The 20,497-nt window shown below is 50.5% G+C and overlaps 2 protein-coding genes across 5 annotated transcripts in view; both read right to left on the bottom strand.

Moving 5' to 3' along the window:
- LOC133345893 (amiloride-sensitive amine oxidase [copper-containing]-like) overlaps positions 1-20,497 on the bottom strand; it is a 46,910-nt gene that overhangs the window by 24,333 nt on the left and 2,080 nt on the right. The window lies entirely within an intron of this gene.
- LOC133345892 (amiloride-sensitive amine oxidase [copper-containing]-like) overlaps positions 17,367-20,497 on the bottom strand; it is a 50,009-nt gene continuing 46,878 nt past the window's right edge. For both annotated transcript variants that reach the window (XM_061556980.1, XM_061556979.1), the window contains exon 6: positions 17,367-17,571. In XM_061556980.1, the coding sequence (XP_061412964.1) occupies positions 17,382-17,571 (190 nt within the window). In that variant the 3' untranslated portion in view covers positions 17,367-17,381. The remainder of the gene's footprint in view (positions 17,572-20,497) is intronic.

Here is a 20,497-nt window from a genome sequence, read left to right as displayed (position 1 = left end):
GCGTGGCGGTGAGGTGTGGGAAGCTGTAAGCTCCAGGATACTTTGGGCTCGCCTTCCCATCAACCAGAGGCGAGGAGTGGTGGTCGTGGTTACTTATGCCCCCACCGAAGACGAACATCCGTGGAGGGATGCAAGCAAAGCCGATGAGTCAGACGCTTTCTATGACCTCCTGTCACAGGTGCTGGCTAAAGTGGCCACTCGGGATAGAGTCATCTTGTTGGGTGACTTCAATGCCCGAGTTGGTCATGATGCTGACACCTGGTCTGGAGTGATTGGAAGGCATGGGCCAGATCAGCTCAATAATAACGGTAGGAGGCTGCTAGATTTTTGTGCAGCCCATGGGCTTGTAATTACCAACACGCTCTTCCGGCATCGGCGCATCCACACAACATCATGGATACATGCCGGGTCCAAGCAAGAACATCTGCTGGACTACATAGTGACGGACCAGCGGATGCGAACCCATGTCCTTGACACCAGGACCTACCGTGGAGCTGATCTGTCCTCTGACCATCGACTAGTCATCTGTAAGATGCGCCTGCCTTTCTTCCACTCCGGTGGTGGGTGTACACCCAGGATCCCATTCCAACCAAAAGTGGCCTGGTCTCAGTTAGCTGATGAAAGTTGCAAGCGAGAATTTCATCATCGCTTGCAGCTGGGGTTGGCATCGTCCCCCACTCCACCTGATGTCGAGGGTAAATGGGCGAGGTTTAGGACTGTGACTCATGCAGCTGCAATGGCTGCTTTGGGTACGCGGTCCAGACCTCCCCAGAAACCCTGGCTGACAGAGGAGGTGTTCAGGTTAATTGAGAAAAAGCGACAGGCCCACTCTCATCGCCTACAGCATCCCACGTCAGAGAATGAGGAGGTTTACCGCAGCCTTCGCTCGGAAGTTCGGAGAGCCGTAAGGCGTTGTAAGGATGGGTGGTGGTCGCGGGTTGCTGAGGAGATGGAGTCTGCCTCAGTGGCCCGTGATCACAAATCACTATTTAACTCCATCAAAAAAGTAACCTGCAGCGCCACACCTATTACCATCATTAGAGGAAAAAACGGTGATCCAATCTCCGACCCCCAGGAACAGGTTTGCAGATTTGCTGAGCATTTCTGTGAGGTCCTGGGGGAGGGAAATTCTCTCAGCCAGGAAAACATCATGGCACAAAGTGGGGATAACCCTGCTGAGGCTGCGGTGCCTCAAATATTGGAAGAGGTCACCCCCTGTGAGTGGCTGGCTGAGGTTCCAGCTGTTGAGGAAGTACTGAGGGCGATCCGGAGTCTGAGACCAGGGAAGGCACCGGGCAGAGATGATCTCCCAAGCGAAATGTTGAGGGAGGGTGGCGTTTGTGCACAGACTGCCCTATATGACATCATAACAACAGTCTGGACCACTGGACGGGTTCCGCAGGACTGGAAGGATGCCCTGGTGGTCCCCCTCTTTAAGAAGGGGGACCGCACAGACTGTAACAACTACAGGGGCATCTCACTCCTCAGTGTGCCGGGTAAGGTCCTGGCAAGGATTATTCAACATCGCCTTGCTAGGCACGCTGAGGAGGGGCTTGCGGAGCCCCAATGCGGTTTCAGGAAAGGGCGGTCCTGCACAGATGCCATATTTTCTGTCCGTCTGCTACAGCAGAGGTGTAGGGAATTCCAAAAAGACCTACATCTCTGCTTTATTGACCTGGTCAAGGCCTATGATACCATCAGTAGGACTGGACTCTGGGTTGTTCTTCGTGCTTTCGGAGTCCCTGACCCTCTGCTCACGATCATTAAGGACCTTCATGATGGTGAGCGGGCCCGGGTAAAACTACGTGGCCGGGAGTCGGAGCCTTTCCCTGTACACCTTGGGGTGCGACAGGGATGTCCTCTGGCTCCCACATTATTTAACATCTATTTTGACCCCGTAGTTCGTGAAGCCTTCAATAGCTGTACCGGGGGAATTTCCGTTTGGTACAGATATAATGGGAGGCTGATCGACGCCTGGGTGCGATCAAGGGATGGCTCCCTATTGGTCAACCACGTTATGTATGCCGATGATTTGGTAATAGCTGCTCATTCAGAAGAGGAGTTGGAGGCGCTGCTGCTGAGACTGGAGCGTGCCACTAAGAGGTGGGGCCTTACCATCAGCCCCACCAAAACCAAGCACTTGCCTGGGTATTTTGTACCATCGGACACTCCACCCCCACAACTCCCAATTGGTGATGGGGCAGTTGTGGAGAGAGTGGAGAGTTTCCCATACCTGGGCAGTGTGCTTATGACCGGCTCCAGTCTATCAGCAGAGGTCTCACTCCGAATCAGTCGAGCGGCAATATCTTTTCATCGGTTGCGTAACGCTGTGTGGAAGCTACCTGGTCTGTCGCTCCGCACGAAGCTTCAGGTCTTCTCGGCCACGGTCATTCCCTCCCTTCTCTACGCTTGCGAGACGTGGACCCCCCTGGTGGAGCATCTTCGCCGGTTGGAAACATTTAGGCTGGCCTGCCTACGATCCATCCTGGGTTTAACCAGGCTGGATTGTGTGAGGAGCTCACAAATCCTTGAAAGATCTGGGCAAAGTCCCATCAGTGAGCTCCTCCGGCAGGCAAGGCTGCATTGGCTGGGTCATGTAGCCCGCATGCCCAGCCACCGCATGCCTAAACAGCTTTTGTTCGGCCGGATCGAGGGGGCTAGACGGGCGCGGCACGGGCTGGAGAAGAGATGGAGTGATGTGGTACAGGAGGACGTGGAGCTGAGTGGACTTGCCGATGACTGGTACCAGCGGTGTCAAGATCGGCCTCAGTGGAGGAGGCTCGTGAAGGACGCTACTGGGCAGTTGGAGGCAGTCGCCCTCCAACAACAACGGAGGGCGGAGGAGCGACGCTCACAACAACGAGCGGAGCGCCGGGTGGCTAAAGCACAGCAAGTTGGCACAGTAGGGGGCACAGGTGGTGCATCAGCCAGTCATCTCGGTCATCTCGGTCAGTCGACCAGTGGCACCTGGGTCTGCCCCGTGACCTCCTGCCAGCGGGCTTTCGACACTTCACGTGGCCTCAAGGTGCACTTGGCCTGGCACAAGCATCGTGGTGACGTCACCGCCACTTAGTGGCGAATGGCGGTTGTTGTTGTTGTTGTGTGTATGTGTGTGTATGTATGTGTGTGTATGTGTTTGTATGTGTTTGTGTGTTTACGCTCGCATTACACAAATGTGTTGCAGGTCTAAGGCGTTCCTCGCGCAGCATTGCCGCTTTCTTTTTTCAGTCGTTTACTTCCGTACGCACCCTGACAGTCGTGTGTGTCTGCAGCAAGCGCGTGTATGTGTACCTATGGACGCGCGCGCATGTGTTGTGTAGGGGGAACGGTAGTGTAGTGCTTAGCGTGCTGTCTGTGTCTGTGTGTGTGTGTCTGTGTGTGTGTGTCTGTGTGTGTGTGTCTGTGTGTGTGTGTCTGTGTGTGTGTCTGTGCGTGTGTGGTGTGTGAGGAGCGGTGGGTGTAGTGGTTAACGCTACGCTGCGCTACAAACCCGGCGAACCGAGTTCCATTCCCGCTCACGGCCACCACCGGTGACGATTATTTGAACCTCCCCTGAGTCGACTCAGCCTCAAAAGAGTAACTGGTGTGGCGTATTAACATCGCCACTGGGGAGACAAAGGCGGCCGTGCGTGAGTGGTGAGGGAGGGAGAGTGGTGAGGGAGGGAGAGTGGTGAGGGAGGGACTCAGCCGCAAAACGAGTAACTGGTGTGGCGTATTAACATCGCCACTGGGGAGACAAAGGCGGCCGGCCGTGGTGGATACAAGTCCCGGGCGAAGCCGGGTAGTACAGCTAGTAACTCTACATACGTGTACGGTAGAAGAGCAAAGCAGCACCATCAATAGCCTCGGCGTCGGTAGCAGTTGTTAGGTGGTCGTAGATACGAGCTGTGGTCGTTACTGTGGGGTCTTAATTACTATTAATACGGTCCCGTTTCATTGTGCCATTGTTAAATATATATTTTTACTTGTGTCATTTTAATCTAACACCGTTAGCGTAGAGGTCAAAAGCAAAGTCAGCTCACGGTTCTGTGCGCTGTGAAATGATGTCGAGGGTACACCGGCTCCCCAAACTTTTCCCCAAACTCTTTCCCACCCTTCCCCCATCGCCCTCAACTATAAACCATCCCCCCTCCTCCACTAACGTATGAAGTACATTTTAAATTAATTATTTTTTAATGTTCGAATGGATGTTATGATTGCATAACACATTTTAATTGTAGAGTATGCATAGAGTTTGTAAAATGTTGTATTGTTTCACAATTCTTTTTTCATTTTAGATGGGATTTTTTTATTAGCAGAACCTGATAAGCGAGGTGTGAAAAATGGTTAGCCAAGGTTTTACTCGTGCGGCACTGTTACGTGCAATATACATGTAGAGCAGAGAACAATCTATCGGCAAAATGTTCGTGTATAATTTCAATCTTTAATGATACATATACCAGTAAACTTACAAAGTATGTTTTAGAGCAAACATGTGGGATATTCTCTCAACACTTCGGTATTTTGTATTATTGGCACTTACAAGCTGATGATGCACAAAGACCTCTAAGGCATCCAGCGTACAAGGTTCTCCATCAAAAACGAATTATGATTATTATTCATACATTTGTCAATCCACTTATGGATCAATCCACTTATAATGAAATGTGGTTATATTCTTTTAATGGGTACTGAGGCAGTAAATAGTGCACTGTTCTCTGAATCATGCGACTTGTTTAAACATTTGTCAATCCACAATTTTTTTTAACTAGAAACTATTTTTGTTTTACCAGCTCTTTTTGAGACGCGACCTGGCCACAAATCATAGCTCAACGAAGTGGCTTATCATGTAGAAATTTATGGCAGCAAAATACTCTAATTGCATGTTTCTAAATGTGGAGGGAAAACACAAAGGCCGTGGAGAAAAACACACGCGACCACGGGAAGTACATGCAAACTCCAAATATACAGGCGTCAGGTTCGGGATGGAAACCACGACCTCCTGTATACCAGGTGAGATAGTTAACATCTCGCCACGGCTATTATCAGTGGCGAGTGATACCTCAACCGGTCCTGTCCCCCTGCCCATTGACCAACCTGCACTGACCAGTGTGAAGTATATTGAAATAATCCCCATGACCAATATTGCTATGGGAGATCATCCAGCAGAGATTTGGCAAAGGGCTATAGAGGGGGCCCAAAAGTCAGAACACATAGGCTTATTTAATTTATTTTAACACTGGCATATTTTTTAAATATTTTCTTTAAGTTCACATTTTATCTATCATCAGTATTAATATCTATTTTTCTTATTCCTGTGGGGTCACCTCAACTATGTTGTTTACAAAATTCGACCAAGAATCCTTAATGAATTGAGACAAAATATAATTGATCAATGTTCAAAGATTACACCTGTAATTAATAAAAGTCCTACATTCATTTCAAAGTAAAATTCTTCAATGTGTTCATGTAAATGGAAGTCAGTTTGAACATTTGTTCAAATACATTTAATAAAACTGTGTTTTGTCAAATTAAATACAACCCTATGCTTCCTAACTTTTGTGCCACCCTTTACATTTTTAGTAATACGGTCCATACAATTATATTAAATCATCGAAACAGTAAAGTTTCATATGAATTACAAATCTTACCTATAATGTAGTTTTTGTCTGTCTGTGTGTGTGTGTGTTCGTACACTTGCGAAGGATTTGGCTCTCAAACAGTGGGGGTTACATTTAAAAATAAATAGCCAGGTACCACGCCGTAAGCCCTGTGGTGAGCAAGAGCTCGTCATTTTTCCCGTCCGTCAACTTTAAAGTAGTTAAATTAACGATTTAGTGCGATTTTCATTTATTTATTTACTTACGTGCTCTCGACCATATCAAGTCACACGCGTTCGGTGGGGGTGAAGGGGACATTTTCTTCCATGTAAAAAATGCAATAAAATACTCAAAACGCTGAGGTAAATTCTTCACAGTGTTATGTCCCCCCCCCCCACCACACCAATGCGTGCAGTTACTACTATACAGTCAGTAGATGTTACTACTATAGGCCGTAGATATTACTACAGAGCGGGCAGGGGGATCGTGGCTGGGGGGGGGGGGCTAGCAGCCAAGCCCCAGCCTGCCAAGGTGCCACCTCGGCTGGTTGGGCAATCTAGGCGAGGCCAGGGACTCTGCACGGGACTAGGCCTCACCACGGCAATGTTAAGTACTATTTTCTTGCTTCTTTCGCTAAACTCACGTTGATGGAAACCTATTATTTAAATAACCACATTGCAAATATTATATAAATAATGTTTGTGTAAAGACAAATAATATTTATATGTCTTGCTTCTTTCACTAAACTCACGTACAAAGAAACCTATTATTTTAATAATTATCTTGGAAATATTACAATATTTTCGTTAGTGTGCTGATAACTAATATTTCTAAATTTACTTGGTAAATATTAATATATAAGTCCTTGTGTGCGTGTGAGTCCATGTGCATGTATGTGACGATGTGTGTGTATGTGTGTACGTCCGTGTGTATGTGTATCAGTCGATGTGTGTGCGAGTTAATGTGTGTGTCTGGTAAAACAAACCCCTACCTCCTCGCAGTGCCGGACAGGGAACTCTGTCGTGGGTAGTGCTGTGGGGGGAGGGCCAATGCCCATTGGCCTCTCCCCTCATGGCGTCTGTGACCACCACAGTGGCTAAACGGAGGCTCTAGACGAGTGCGAGGGGCTGGTAACCCCTCCACCTTCAATTCATTACCACGAAACTACGAGTTAAACAAAAATATGTTACTAATAAGCTTGTGCCGAAGGCCCCGGGGGGACAGGCGTCTATGACCTCTCCTGGCCAAACCCCAATTGGCGGAGCCAGGAGATTGAATCTTCACCCTCGGGGCTCCTCCATAAACAACGAAAAGCCACTACAGATAGCCACGTTGAATGTTTGAACGCTCACTGCGGAGGAGAGGCTGCCACTCCTTTGTTGGGAGCTGGACCGGTACCGCTTGGATCTCTGTGGCATTCAGGAGGTCCGGTGGACCGGTTCTGGCTCCTGCCACCATGAGGGGTGGACAGTCCTCTACTCGGGGCAGGAGACTGCCAAACAACAGGGTGTGGCTCTTCTTTTGAACAAAATAATGAAGGGGCAGTGGGAGTGTGGCGGTGAGGTGTGGGAAGCTGTAATCCCCAGGCTACTTTGGGCTCACCTTCCCATCAACCGGAGGCGAGAATTGGTGGTCGTGGTTACTTATGCCCCCACCAAAGACGGACATCCGTGGAGGGATGCAGGCAAAGCCGATGAGTCAGATGACTTCTATGACCTCCTGTCACAGGTGCTAGCTAAAGTGACCCATCGGGATAGAGTCATCTTGTTGGGTGACTTCAATGCCCGAGTTAGTCATGATGCTGGCACCTGATCTGAAGTGATTGGAAGGCATGGGCCAGATCAGCTCAATAACAATGGCAGGAGGCTCCTAGATTTTTGTGCAGCCCATGGGCTTGTTATTACCAACACGCTGTTCTGCCATTGGCGCATCCACACAACATCATGGATGCATACCGGATCCAAGCAAGAACATCTGTTGGACTACATAGTGACAGAACAGTGGATGCGGGCCCATGTTCTTGACACCAGAACCTACCGAGGAGCTGATCTGCCCACTGACCATCGACTTGACATCTGGTGGGTGTACACACAGGACCCAATTCAAACCTAAGGTGGTCTGATCTCAGCTAGCTGATGAAAGTTGTAAGTGAGAATTTCATCATTGCTTGCAGCTGGGGTTGGCATCGTCCCCCACTCCTCCTGATGTCGAGGGGAAATGGGCGAGGTTTAGGACTGTGGCTCATGCAGCTGCAATGGCTGCTTTGGGTACACGATCCAGCCCTCCCCAGAGACCCTGGCTGACAGGGGAGGTGTCCAAGCTGGCTGAGAAAAAGCGACAGGCCCACACTCATCAGCTACAGCATCCCACGTCGGAGAATGAGGAGGCTTACCGCAGCCTTTGCTCGAAGGTTCGGAGAGCGGTGAGGCGCTGCAGGGATGGGTGGTGGTCACGGGTTGCTGAGGAGATGGAGTCTGCCTCAATGGCCCGCAATCACAAATCGCTCTTTAATTCCAACAAAAAAGTAACCTGCAGCGCCACACCGATTACCATCATTAGGGAAAAGAACGGTGATCTAATCTCCGACCCCAGGAACAGGTTTGCAGCTTTGCTGCGCATTTCTGTGAGGTCCTGGGGGAGGGGAAATCTCTCAGCCTGGAAAACAACGTGGGCCAAAGTGGGGATGACCCTGCCAAGGCTGTGGTGCCTTAAATAATTGGAATAAGTCACCCCCTGTGAGTGGCTGGCGGAGGTGCCATCTGTTGAAGAAATCCTGAAAGTGATCCAGAGTCTGGGACCAGGAAAGGCACCGGGCAGAGATGATCTCCCAAGCAAAATACTGTGGGAGGGTAGCGTTTGTGCACAAACTGCCCTACATGACATCATAACAATAGTCTGAACCACTGGACGGGTTCCGCAGGATTAGAATGATGCCCTGGTGGTCCTCTTCTTTAAGAAGGGGGAACGCACAGACTGTAACAACTACAGGGGCATCTCACTTCCCAGTGTGCTGGGAAAGGTCCTGGCAAGGATTATTCAACTTTGCTTTGCCAGGCACATTGAGGTGAGGCTTGCAGAGCCTCAATGCGGTTTCAGGAAAGGGTGGTCCTGCACAGATGCCATATTTTCTGTCTGTCTGCTACAGCAGAGGTGTAGGGAATTCCAGCAACACCTACATCTCTGCTTTATTGACCTGGACAAGGCCTATGATACCATCACTAGGCCTGGGCTCTGGGTTGTTATTTGTGCTTTTGGAGTCCCTGACCCTCTGCTCATGATCATTAAGGACCTTCATGATGGTGAGCGGGCCTGGTAAAACTACGTGGCCGGGAGTCGGAGCCTGTCCCTCTACACCTTGGGGTGCGCCAGGGATGTCCTCTGGCTCCCACATTATTTAACATCTATTTTGACCACGTCGCTCGTGAAGCCTTCAATAGCTGTACCAGAGGAATTTCCATCTGGTACAGATACAATGGGAGGATGATCGATGCCCGGGTGTGGTCAAGGGATGGCTCCCTATTGCTCAACCATGTTACGTATGCCAATGATCTGGTAATTGCTGCTCACTCAGAGGAGTTTGAGGCGCTGCTGCTGAACCTGGAGCTTGCCACTAAGAGGTGGGGTCTTACCATCAGCCCCACCAAAACTAAGCACCTGCCTGGATATTTTGTACCATCGGACACTCCACCCCATAACTCCCAATTGGTGATAGGGCAGTTGTGGAGAGAGTGGAGATTTTCCCATATCTGGGCAACGTGCTCATACTTTTAGTTCTTTCGGTAAAGTCACGTAGGTAAGAAATGAAGTTAAAATTAATAAAAATAAAATAATAAAATCACGACGTTTTGGAGGCAACACAAGTCTCTGTCATCAGGTGGGACCGTCACAGCCAGATTTTCTGCATGAAATGAGGCAGGGATTCAAGATGCAAGCTCTTAAATACAAGTTCAGGAGGAGGAGAGGTGGAGGAGCTTATCAGAATGTGGTAGCCAATGAGTGGGACGTATCGGGAAGGGGGGGGGGGGCTAAAAGAGCGGACGAGGTACTACTCGTGGGCGACGTGAAAGTGTTTGTGCGCAAGTCATTGTTGATGCACATGATAGAAAAGAAACGAAAATGCCCATGTTTATACCAGTGTTGGCTGACAATAATTTTAATTTCATTTCTTACCTACGTGACTTTACCGAAAGAACTAAGAGTATGAATCCTTGCAGTCATGAAAGCTTCAGATCTAGAATCAACGTGCTCATGACCGGCTCCGCTTTACCAGCAGAGGTCTCACTCCAAATCAGTCGAGCGGCATTATATTTCATCAGTTGCGTAATGCTGTGTGGAAGATAGCTGTTCTGTCGCGTCGCACGAAGCTTCAGGTCTTCTCGGCCTATCTCTGTCCCCTCCCTCCCTCCTTTGTCTACCACACTTGGAATGCGCCCCTCGCCCTCAGCTCCACCTCTATCCCGCGCTTTACTCCTACATTAGTATTGGCTGCCCCACCGATGCTGTTTACGCTGCACAGCTTTCCTCCTCGCAACTCTAATCCTCTGCCCACTCACAACTTTGGAAGCCCTTATAAGCAGTTGCATTTGGAGGTTTACCCCCTCTTTTCTTTCTGCCTGATGAAGACCGCTTTTGTTGCGATCGAAACGTCGTGGGTTTTTTGCTTTTATTTTTTATTTTATTTTTACCTTTTAAATCTTATTTTATTACAAAAATATGTTCTATCTACGTGACTTTACCGAAAGAACCAAAGAATATGGACCCCCCGCCATTAATAATACTTAGCGGCTGATGTCACTTCACAGGGGGGGGCGAGGCGCCTCCTCCCCCTCCTCGGCGTCAACTTACAACCCTCACTACAAAGGCAGAACCCTCATGTCATGCGATCTCCTATTGAGACATCAAAGTAAAAAGGACGTCATGATGAATAAGGGATTATAACCTTAAAATGAACTAAGTCTGTGTCACCGTGCCCTTACAAATTGCACACGCATTAATTCAATGAATATCACGTTGAGGTCTGCTTTTTGCTTGCAGGTTTCAGATTTAATGCAATACACCCGTCCTTGGACGGGCTATAGGCTAGTCAGAAATAATAGCACATTGTCACTGAAACCGAAAATACAATATAACAACAATCTATTTGAAAATAACTACACATTTGGACAATTAGCATTACAGTGTTGTACAATGTAATAACTTATATATAAACAAAGCAACAATGATGGATATAAATCCCTCAGACAGGAGAATGACCACAATAGCAGCAGCAATTGATATTTTTACACAGCTGTTCAGACAGCACTGGCCAGTGAATCTCAGTACACGATAATGCACAACACGTAGCAGCTATAAAACCTGAAACAACAAATAGTGATTATACTTGTAGCATTAATTTATCGGTTGCGTTCATGATGGTAAAATGTACAAAGCTACATTATTTAAAAGTTTCCAAAACACAGGTCGTGTAGCAAAAAAAAATGCTTGTGAGTCGCGTTAATGAGTTCTGTATCCTGGGTACATACAGTAAACGGCCTGGGGCCATGACGTGGTGTTATGCATCAAGAATAATGACTAAGAAACATCTATTCTTGATTGTTCTATAGAGTATATGAATATGGTCCAATCATCGAGAGCTTGAGAGACATGTAGGATGTATTTAGTTATAGATTTCAGTGAGATGACATAAATGCTTCTTCTGACTGATATGACGTGTAACACTAACCCATTACCTCACTCTCATCGAACACTCAACACAAATTCACTAATGCCCATAACATTACGCGGGCACTCACGTTCATGTGGCGTAATGATCGTGAATGGTTGAGTTACGTAAGTGAGGTTTAATGGAGCAGGAAGTCGGTTAATTGGAGGAAGGCTGAGAAATATATGGACACATTTGTAATAAACCTTCTTGAGACGGCTTCCGGAATCAGTCCTTTTTATTTTCAACTTCCACAGTTACACTTCACACACTCCCCGTTGCTGACAGACAACGGAGAGAGGGCAGACTTCCCGCCAAGTCCCCACCGCGCACGTGGCACCCAGAGCCTCCGTACGCGCGTGACTCCTGCTCTTCTCGTTCCCAAGTCTCCTCTCGACTGCTCTCTCCCTCTCTCTCTTAATCCCTTCGTCACGTGGTACCCCCAGCCAATCCACCGTAGACAGCGTTGACCGTTCCCGATGGTTCCCTGTCAATCCCGGGACCACGCCTCTGATCCGGCTTCCCATTAGCTGAGGCCCCGATTGGCCAGGCCAATCACTGCTGCTAACATGCCATGATCACGCCGAGGCCATGCTCCCTGGCTCATCCCTTATTGGCTACAAAGCGGGACCGGCAAGCCAATCCCCACATGAACCCTCTATGGCTGTTATTACATCACCCCCCCCCCCCCCCCCCCCCCCCCCGGTGAAAAAAATCAGCCGTCTCGGCTGGGAAAAGGGTGATCAACCAATTCCGTAAAACATCTTATTAGGGCACCAATGTGCATTTAACAATAAAGGGTGAAACGGCGTCCCCGCGCCGAACAACACTTAAAAACAGAGTCACCCATGAATAAACCCGACATATATTAGGGCGCCCCTGCAGCGCGGTGACGACAGGGAAGAAACAGCTAGACGATCAAACGTTAACGAAACGGGAGAGATTTCGATCGCGTACGCGACGTGGGACCCTCTCCGCTTCCAGCGCATGGTCGTTTTGCCTTCAGATCGACAGGAGGTGGTAGGCTTGAAGAAGAAGGTTGTTGGTTCTCGGTCATGTCCAGGGCAGGCTCCGTTGGAGGGGGGGCAGCGGGGGCTTCCTCAGCCCTCAGAACCTGTTCATCTGTAGGAGGCACAACACAGTCCCCCTTGGGATCAACGGGCGTGGCAATCGGCGTAATCGGCCCGGCAGAACCCGGCAGGTCAGCTAGTGGGGATGAGAGACTGACACGCGCATCAACATAGGGTTTAAGTCGCGAGGAATGAACATACCACCGACGTTTTCTGTACTGAACGCGGATACTCTGTGAGTTCCGAACATCTACCAGCGTTACAGGCCCCCGCCACGGCCTGTGCAGTTTAGGGGATGTGCCCACCGGCACCTGGGGGCAGTGGAGCCACGCCAGGTCTCCCACTGACCAAGGCATGCGAGTACACGATCGACGTGCATACCGTTCGTTCCTTGCCTGGGCACGGGCCGTCGCACACCTGGCAGCCTCTCATGCCTCCGTAACTCGTTCAACCGAGTCCCGCACATGATCAGGCAAGGAGCGGGACGGTTGTTTACTCGGCTTACCCAGTTGCACATCGATGGGTGGAACATTCTCACGGCCATACATAAAAAAAATGGTGAGTATCCCGTGGACGTGTGTGGAACCATGCGGTATGCCGCTAAGACGCCTGGTATGTGCAAGTCCCAATCGGTTTGCTTTTCACTGACCGTGTGACAAAGCATAGCCGAGAGGGTACGGTTGAATCGTTCCACCATACCATCTGTTTGCGGATGGTATGGGGAAGTGCGAATTTTCTTTGTGCCCAGCACGTCACAAACCTCCTTAAGCAATTTAGAGGAGAAGTTCCGCCCTTGATCTGTGAGCAGCCTCTCAGGTGCCCCCTTATCCATGACATACCCGTTCAAGAAAGCATCGGTGATGGACGCAGCCATTTGGTCGGGTAGAAGCCAGGCCATCGGCCATCGAGAAAAATATTCCACCCCGACCAGAAGGTATTTATTGCCCCTAGCCGACGGGGGAAATGGGCCCAGAATGTCCAGAGCAACTAATTCGTTGATGCGGGACACCTCAATGGAACGTAACGGCGGTACATAGTGGTTCCGAGGCAGTTTCCTCTTCGCACAATCATGGCATGAGCGGACAAAGTCATTGACATCTGCCGTCATGCCGGCCCAGAAAAAATCCTTTTGCATCGCGGCCAAAGTCTTTTGGACGCTGAGGTGCATCAACTTATCAGTGTGCAGAGCGCGAAGCAGGTCATAGCGAAGCGAAGTAGGCACGACCAAGCATGGTCGGTCAGGCAACCCGTCGGTGCACATTAAGAGTCCCGACTTGCCTCGGAACATCTGCCACTTCCATCCCGCCAATTGAGCGTTTTGTTTCCCTATCAATTTCCGTAGCGGAGACAGCGAGGCATCAGCCTCCTGCTCACGTAACCAGACCGCGTGCGGCAGCCGTAAGGTATCATCGGTGTCCACCGACACCTTCTGGTCGTCCTCATTCGCTATCGCCCCCACGTCGTCCTCATTCGCTATCGTCCCCATAACCGGGCAGGGCGAGGTGGGCGGTGCCGCGCAGCGGTGCGTGCCCGTCAGGCAAGTGCACGGAGGAACGGGTGGCAGCCTTGAGAGCGCGTCAGCGTTCGCGTGACGGGCCCCCTTACGATATGTAATATGGATGGAAAATTCCTGTAACGATTCCAACCACCGAGCCAATTGGCCTGACGGCTGGTCCAATTTCAAGGAGTAATGCAAAGCCGCATGATCAGTGCGAACGAGGAATTTCCTTCCATACAGGTACGGCCGGTACAATCGAACAAAATGCACAATTGCCAAAAGTTCCCGCCTTGTCACGCAATATCGCGTTTCCGCAGGGGACAGAACCCTGCTGCCGTACGCCACCACTCGCTCAAACCCATCCTTACGTTGCGACAAAACGGCCCCAATGCCGATATCACTAGCATCCGTATCAAGGATGAACGGCTGTGAGAAGTCTGGGTAATCTAGCGTAGGCGCCATGGCGAGGTGGTCCCGAAGTGATCTAAAAGAACTTTCTTCCTCCGCTCCCCATTTAAACCTTTGATTTTTGGCCGTTAGAACGTGTAATGGTTTCGCCAATGTCGCAAAGTTCTTAACGAAGCGGCGATAATAGGAAGCGAATCCAATAAACCGCTGAACATCACCCACGGAAGTGGGTGTGGGCCACTCTCGAACACATTTGGTTTTCAGAGGGTCAGTGGACACGCCGTCCGAGCTGACAATATGACCCAAGTAACGGACGGAGTATTGCAAAAGGTGACATTTTCTAGGCTTAAACTTGAGGTCAGCCGCCCGCATTCTTTGGAAAACCATCTCTAGGCGTTGGAGGTGTTCCTTGAACGTGCGGCTGAAAACAATGATATTGTCTAAATATATGAGGCACGTTTCCCACTGTAGTCCAGCCAACACCAATTCCATGAGCCGTTGAAACGTCGCCGGAGCCGCATTCAAGCCCATAGGCAACCGACTGAATTCAAAGAGACCTTGCGGCGTGCGAAATGCCGTCTTGGCTTTTGACTCGTCATCGAGGGGAAGCTGCCAAAAGCCCGATGACAGATCAAGGGTGGAAAAGAATTTAGCACCCGATAAAGCATCCAATGAGTCATCCATCCTCGGTAAAGGGTACGCGTCCGCCACCGAAATTTTGTTCAACCGGCGGAAATCAACGCAAAATCTTGTACCACCATCTTTTTTCTTAACCAGAACAACGGGCGCGCCCCAAGGACTGTTGGACGGCGAAATAATATCCGCCGCCAGCAATTCATCTACTGCTCCGCGCACGTGTTCCCTTTCCGCTGGGCTCATGCAATGAGGGTGCATACAGATGGGAGGTGTCGCACCGGTGTCAATATGGTGCAACAAAAGCGACGTGCGGCCGAGGTCCAAATCATTTATGCTGAAAACATCCGCATACCGTAGCAATAATGAACGCAGAGAATTCCTTTGCTCATTCGACAAAGAAGAATTTTCCCCGCATAAATCTGCGATCCAGCGTTCTTGCGAACAATCGTGTGGAGGCCCACCAGCGGGCATCCGGGCGCGCGGCGTTTCGTCACAAGAGGCGAAATCGGTAGTGGCGTGAGCCAGCACCGATCCCTCTGGAACAACAACGCGGTCAGGTCCCCCATTCAACACCTGTACGAAAGGTGCCTGACCTGGTCGCACGATTGTTTGTCCCGCCGCCAAGGAAAAAGATTTAGCTACCGAATTTGATGGGGATAATAGCACGCCCTTCGCATCCCTTTAAATTTGAAGGGGTTTTCGGTAACGCAGCGGAATGAGCATTTGCGCTCCCGACGGAACCTCCACCGTAGCAGCGACTACGGCAGTAACTGCGTTACCTGTAGGCGCACTGGCCAGCAGGGAAGGCAGGAACGACATCCTACGACCCCCCGGCATTTCCAAACAATCCTGGTCGACCCGTATTTTCAGCGGCATCCGGCGCAGGAAATCAGTACCAAGCAAGCATGGGACAGCTAGCGAGCGAGAGATCAACACAGGTCCTGCGGCGGTAATATTTCCGATAGCAATGCTCACATCTACCTGACCACAGATACCCATGCTACCCCCATTTGCGGCTACACACGCATCATTAACCCTGCGTATCCGCGACGTAGGAATGGACAGCAAATGAAAAATAACATCTGAAATGATGGTGGCAGATACGCCAGTGTCCACCAAAATACGGACGTCAATGCCGTCGATGGTACCCCGTACCGTCGATGAGCCCGACGCCGCAGCCACAACCCTGCGAGCCAATTTCTTCCACTGTGTAGCAGAGCATGTAAATGGTGCAGGAGAAGTAAAATTATCCTTAGGAGTGTAAGAATCAGTGCGAGTGGATGAATGATGTGACAAGACCTGCCGGGTGTCCGATTTGTGCCGACTCGCCCGAGGTTGTTGCAGTTCCGCAGCAGGTGGAGGAGATGGAGGTCCTCTTGGCGGAAGAGGCGACAGCAGAGGTCGGCAGCGGCAGTCACGGGCGAAATGGCCTCGTCTGCCGCACTTGAAACACGCAGCCATCATCGGCCGGCGGTCGGATGACCCGGCCCCCACATGTGGACGGCCTGCGTAATCACCACGCTGATCGCGCAGCCGCCATCCCGAAATCCCGTGCGGAACAGCAGCAGCCAGCATGTCGTTGTCGCCAGAGTCGTCGGAGCAGTGGACAACCCGTCGTGGAGACCACCCCAAGGGCAGCCCGTCGATTTCGGGTTTCCCCGTCCACGCCGCCATCTGGTCCCAGCGCTTGATATTAAACTTAGCGTCCAGGCAGCATGCCACCCATCGCGATGTAAGCGGTTCGTGGCCGCACACTGGTAAAGAAATGTTGAGCTCCTGAGACAACTCCAGCATACGGGAAAGGATGAGAGGATCCAAATGATCGGCCGTCGCGTCGGGATAGGCAGCCATGCCCAGCGCCATCAACGCCCCCCGATAAGCCAAAGGCGATTCCTCCGATCCTCGGCGATGCGACATAAATTTTCTGGTGGCTGACGTCGGTGAGTCATAAAATTCCGCCATCTCTGCGAACGCATCTCACAGTGTCTTCTTCTTGGACGCCGGGATGGAGCGGAAGACCCCCAGAGAAACATCATCAAGCAGTGTAGGTAGCGCTCCCAGCGCCTCCTCCTCCGTCCAATGCACGGATCTAAAGGCTGACTCGAAGCGCCACGTAAAAGCACTCCAATCGCCCCCGGCGAGAAATTCTTTAATCTGTGGAAGGCGATGTCCGCGGTGGCAAGCGCGCGCCACGGGTGTCTCCGACTGCGGTTCCCGCGCTCCACCCGTCGCAGGCAAAATGGTGTCCGGCGGCCGCGTGGCGGCAGGCGCGCCCAAAATGGCGGCAGACGGCTCCAGCGCAGCCGCCCCGCCCAAAACGTCGGCTTCCTCCCGCGTGGCAGGAGCAATGGCGGACTCCGATTCTTTTGTAGGACCGCTTCCCGCGGCGTCCAGCTGGTCCGCAATCTGGCGACCCACGGCTGGTGAGGACGCTACCGCGGTCACCAGACTCAGCAGAATGGCGCGTAACGACTCGATCTGCTCCACCATCAGCCGCCATCCGTCTTTCGTTCCTGCGGTGGTCGCATCTTCTCCCAGTCGACGCTGAGAGGCGTCGAGGAGAGCAGTATCAGCAGGCGGCATAGGGGCTGTAGCCCCCAAAAGCTCATCTTCGTCTGTCTCGGCCTCTTCCTCCGATGGAGGCTCGGGCAGGTTCTTTTTTCTGAGGTGCTTGGACATCTTGACGATCGTCCAAACGGTCGCAGAAGAACTTCTGACACCAATGTAATAAACCTTCTTGAGACGGCTTCCGGAATCAGTCCTTTTTATTTTCAACTTCCACAGTTACACTTCACACACTCCCCGTTGCTGACAGACAACGGAGAGAGGGCAGACTTCCCGCCAAGTCCCCACCGCGCACGTGGCACCCAGAGCCCCCGTACGCACGTGACTCCTGCTCTTCTCGTTCCCAAGTCTCCTCTCGACTGCTCTCTCTCTCCCTTAATCCTTTCGTCACGTGGTACCCCCCAGCCAATCCTCCGTAGACAGCGTTGACCGTTCCCAATGGTTCCCTGTCAATCCCGGGACCACGCCTCTGATCCGGCTTCCCATTAGCTGAGGCCCCGATTGGCCAGGCCAATCACCCCTGCTAACATGCCGTGATCACGCCGAGGCCATGCTCCCTGGCTCATCCCTTATTGGCTACAAAGCGGGACTGGCAAGCCAATCCCCACGTGAACCCTCTATGGCTGTTATTACACATGTTTAGCCTTGGGGACACAAGAGAGGATGTAATATAACGACTGATGGGGGGAATCTGGTTCGGGGATCTCACTCATAGGATGGTCGCGAAGAGCTCGGCCCTAATCGCGGAGAGGAAAGGGTGCGTACTGACGAGTATTGGGGGAGAAGAGCGAGTTAGGGTAGCAGAGGAGATATGTCTTCCTGGTGTAATAATCATCATTTCGACTTGTGATGCGCACGGTATTCGCTCACTCTCATAGAGAGAGGTCGAATCAAGAGGCGCGAGGAACCGTGGGCACGCGAGAAGGCAGCCCACATGGTGATCCGATGCCAAAATTAGCTCAAGCTCTGCGGTCATCCATACATGAAGGCGTTATTGGCCAATTAATGAGCGTTTACATGTGGAGGAAACTAGATCACGTGGATAAAACCCATGCGTGCGTGTGGGAAGCACTCTTATTCCATACAAACAATAGGTGGAGTCCATATTTTAGCTGTACTGCTTGCTACTGATGACCCAGGGTATTCCTCCTTGATGCCCACGGGAAGGGAATTTCACAAACATTTTTTGAGATCCACCAACCCTCGCCTCCACTGCTGGATCACAGGCATGCATGCCCACCCCAGCCCTAAGAGGAGTGAGGATGCCAGGAGATATACCTGCCAGAGAGTAATGTGAGTGACAGGTGAAAAGTTACGTTGATTCGAGTACTATGAGAAGAGATGTGACAGCCCAATTTCATATGGACAGGTCGAAGGAGATTCGCAAGACCGTGAATAAAGTTAAAAGAATGTGCTGACATCTACATATATATAAAATCGCAAATCTGTCTGTCTGTCGGTCTGTCTGTGTGTGTGTCTGTGTGGCTGGACCATACGCAGTTTCATTGGACGGCGGTTGCCCCTGGCAACGGGTAGCGACACATTCGCTGCGGGGTGGACGCCATTTTTAATTCCCGTAAAAAATATGCGCATGCATTAACACGCGACTCTGAGGTAAATTCATCAAAGTTTCACGTCCTCTTCACTCCCCCCCCCACCACAATGTGTGCAATTACTATTATAGGGTCGGTAGATAATAAAATTGTAGCGATTAGACATTATTATTGTAGCGCGGGGGGGGGGGGGGGGGTACCGGACCCAGTACACAGCCTCAGCCGGGTGGGCAATCTAGGCGAGGCCGGAGGCTCTGCACGGTACTAGGCCTCGACACCCACCACGTGACTCTGAGGTAAGTTGATCAAAGTTTCACGTCCTCTTCACTCCCCCCCCCACCCCAATGTGTGCAATTACTATTATAGGGTCGGTAGATAATAAAATTATAGCGATTAGACAGTATTATTGTAGCGCGGGGGGGGGGGGGGGGAATGGCACCCGTACCCAGCCTCAGCCAGGTGGGCAATTTAGGTGAGGCCGGAGGCTCTGCACGGTACTAGGCCTCGACACCCCACCACACTATAGGCCGTACATACTACTGCACAGCGGCCGAGGAGATCGTGGCTGGGGTGGGGGGGTAGCAGCCCATCTGTGTATATATGTAAGGTTATTAAGAAATATATTTTTCACCCGGGCAACGCCGGGTACTTATGCTAGTAATATATATATGGCTTAGGGGCAGCTACAATTGGTGGTAAGGAAGAGTGATAATGACCTAACCTCGCGAAAATACAGTATGTAGATTTAACTCCCTATTTACTGGTGTACTAAATATATATAATACAGATTTTTGAATAATGGTTATTTATGTAGTTTATTGGATAATGTAATAACGCTGAATGCTTTTGTAAACACATTTTAGGAGAGTCTCATATCAGCCAACCACTGCTGCCTTCTTACAGCAGGAGTCAAAAACATGTACCCTCAAATATTCAGAAAATTCCTTCAGTGGAGCATCCGTCGTTGACAGCTCCTCCTAAAATCTGTACCACATAGCGTTGGCAGTGGATGAGGTTAATTTGTTATCATACTTTATTTTAACTTTGCTGTATTTTGAAAGCACAATGCGTTTCAAAGAAGGTGCCAGATTAATTGCATTGTGAATTCTATTATCTATTTATTTAAACACTGGGTCAGTGTGAAATACTTTTTTTAGACTTTATTTTCCAGTAGTTTCCCCCCTAATCTGTGAATTTGATTAATGGAATCTCGCGTCTAATTCCTGCCATAATTGGTGGCATATCGCACCGGCACACCATTTCCACAGGACTAATCATCGTGATGCACCCCAGATTATGAGATCCGCGATATGGTCCCTCCCATATCACCGAGGATTACTGGGATTTTGATGTACGATCAATTCTACTGAACTACGTATGACCGCTCATTAAATGGCTGAAAACGTATTAATTTAGAGAAAACCGCAGAGCCTAGACAATTGTGGGTGCAGACTCACTGCTTGGCTGCCTTTGAGCTTGTATGTGGT

Source organism: Lethenteron reissneri, chromosome 23 (genome assembly GCF_015708825.2).
Source record: "Lethenteron reissneri isolate LAM-NWPU_2019-01 chromosome 23, ASM1570882v1, whole genome shotgun sequence".
Taxonomy (NCBI): Eukaryota; Metazoa; Chordata; class Hyperoartia; order Petromyzontiformes; family Petromyzontidae; genus Lethenteron; species Lethenteron reissneri.
Note: the sequence above shows the minus strand (reverse complement) of the source record. Positions and strands in the feature narration are given on the sequence as shown.